A 1,955-nucleotide genomic window follows, 5' to 3' on the forward strand; every position below is an offset into this window, starting at 1 on the left:
AAGCCGAAGCCGAAGCGCGCGCCCAAGCCCAAGCCCTCGCCAAGCCAGCCGACGCGGCTGCTGCCGCTGCGAGCCCGTCGACGACGACGGGACGTGCGACGGCACCAAGACCGAGTCGACGCGGTCGTCGCTGGACGAACTCGAGAGCGAAGACACGATCACGAGTCCCATCATCGAGTACGAGATCGTGTGGGAGTGCGGCCGGCTCGGGATCCACTTTTCCGTCGACAACGAGACAGGCCGGCCCAAGGTCGACCGGATCCACACGACGCTGAGTCAATGCGCCGACCTGCACTTTGTGTCGTGCGGTGACGTGCTCGTGGCCATGAACGGATACCCGATTGAGCCGCCGCCCAACAACGGCCAGCGCTTCTCCAATGCAACGATCCAACCGGTCATTGAGCGGCTCGGGACGACGGCGAAACCAGTTCGTCTGCGGCTCATGCGGCTCAGCGCCGACCCGCCGTTCCTGCGCACGACGCTCAACGGGCTCACGTTTGACGAGTACGAGGTGCTCTGGCAGCGCAACGCGTTTCCGTCGCTCGTCGCCTCTTCGCTTTTACTCTGTATTCTCTATCTACTCAAGAAGTACCCGCGCGTGCGGTCGACCGCGCGCATCAACGCCAAGATCCCCGGCATTCTCAGCGTCCGCAACGGTGACCACCTCACGCACGTGCGCGACGTTCCGACGTACAACAAGTCGCTCCAGCATACGCTGTGGGAGCTCAACCAGCGCGGCTCAAGCACGACGATCCTCCGGTTCCAGCGCACCGAGCACAACAAACACGAGAACGCGGACCGGCTCTCGACGGGCGACTCGCTCACAGATTTTTGGCGCAACTCGTCGATCGTCTTGTCGCCCGAGCCGAGCAAGCAGTTTAGCTTTGGGCCCGCGGACCGCTGGAGCTGGAACCCGAGCGATGAAAAGTACTGGTACCACATCATGTGGACCGACGACGACGACAGCCTCGGCATCTCGATGCGCCAGCCGCGCCTCCGCTTCTACCTCGAGGTGACGTCGATCAAGACGACGGGCGCCGCGCACCGCCAGCGCCACCACCCGATGCGCCAGGTCGGCCTCGGCGACGCGTGGGTCTGCGTCAACCACCAGGACATCCGCCACATTGGCCACGACGCCGCCTTTCGGTACCTCCGCGAAGCACCCAAGCCCGTGCTGCTGACGTTCCAGCGGCATCCAAAAACATGAGCAACATCGCAGGCCGCCGCAGCCGCGTCTCGGCCTAAATTTGCTGTCTCATCGTTTCCCCTATTATTTAAGCCTTTCAATTGGACGGTGTTGTGTGTTCAAGTAGCAGTGTATCAATGTATCGACACTTGACTCAATTGGCGTGCGGCTGCTACCACGTCTCCAACTAAGCTACATTGCGTCTTTGCGAGCTCCATCTATCTTCACTTCAGGCTCCATGTGAGATGCATTGTATCCACCCTTCCCACTCATCGACCCAGTCGTGCAAGTATTACAATATTGTGCGAATACGTCCACAGGATCCAACTAATAGATGATGGATTAACGCGCACACACACTCGACAGTGACCGCCACTTGCGACTTGTCCAACGACACAGAGACGATGCTTACTTGAGCGGCGAGTACGACGGGTGCTCGGCGACGTTGCACATGCCCTTGCCGCCGACGCCGCGCTGCAGAGAAATGTACCCGCCGTTGCCCCAGCTGGCGCCCCACGAGTTTTTGATCTTGTAGCTGCCAGCGTCGTAGCCGACGGCCAAGACGGCGTGGTCCGACTGCGCGCCAGGACACGACTTGACGACGCCGCTCTTGTAGTTCTTCCAGACGTTGTTGCCGGCCTCGACGACGACGACGACGGGTTGCTTGTCGAGTGCCGACGTGAGCTTGGCCTCGCCCTGGATGCTCACGGACGCGCCGACGCGGAGCGGCGTCTTCTTGCACGACGACTGGCACGCGCCGTTCTGGCCA

At 61.5% G+C, this 1,955-nt stretch overlaps 2 protein-coding genes across 2 annotated transcripts in view; one reads left to right on the forward strand and one right to left on the reverse strand.

The window, feature by feature from the left end:
- Positions 1-1,207, forward strand: part of SPRG_19487 (hypothetical protein) — a gene marked incomplete at both ends in the record, with an annotated part of 3,864 nt that extends 2,657 nt beyond the window's left edge. Inside the window, one exon of the mRNA XM_012342022.1 lies at positions 74-1,207. Within this exon, the coding sequence (XP_012197412.1) occupies positions 74-1,207 (1,134 nt within the window). The remainder of the gene's footprint in view (positions 1-73) is intronic.
- Positions 1,208-1,594: 387 nt separating this feature from the next.
- SPRG_03393 (hypothetical protein) lies at positions 1,595-1,948 on the reverse strand (the record flags this gene model as incomplete). The annotated part of the gene is made up of 1 exon (XM_012341967.1): positions 1,595-1,948. A coding segment is annotated over one exon (354 nt), but the record flags the coding sequence as incomplete, so codon positions are not given.
- Between the last annotated feature and the right edge of the window lie 7 nt (positions 1,949-1,955).

This window comes from Saprolegnia parasitica, assembly GCF_000151545.1.
Source record: "Saprolegnia parasitica CBS 223.65 unplaced genomic scaffold supercont2.8, whole genome shotgun sequence".
NCBI classification, from domain to species: domain Eukaryota; phylum Oomycota; class Saprolegniomycetes; order Saprolegniales; family Saprolegniaceae; genus Saprolegnia; species Saprolegnia parasitica.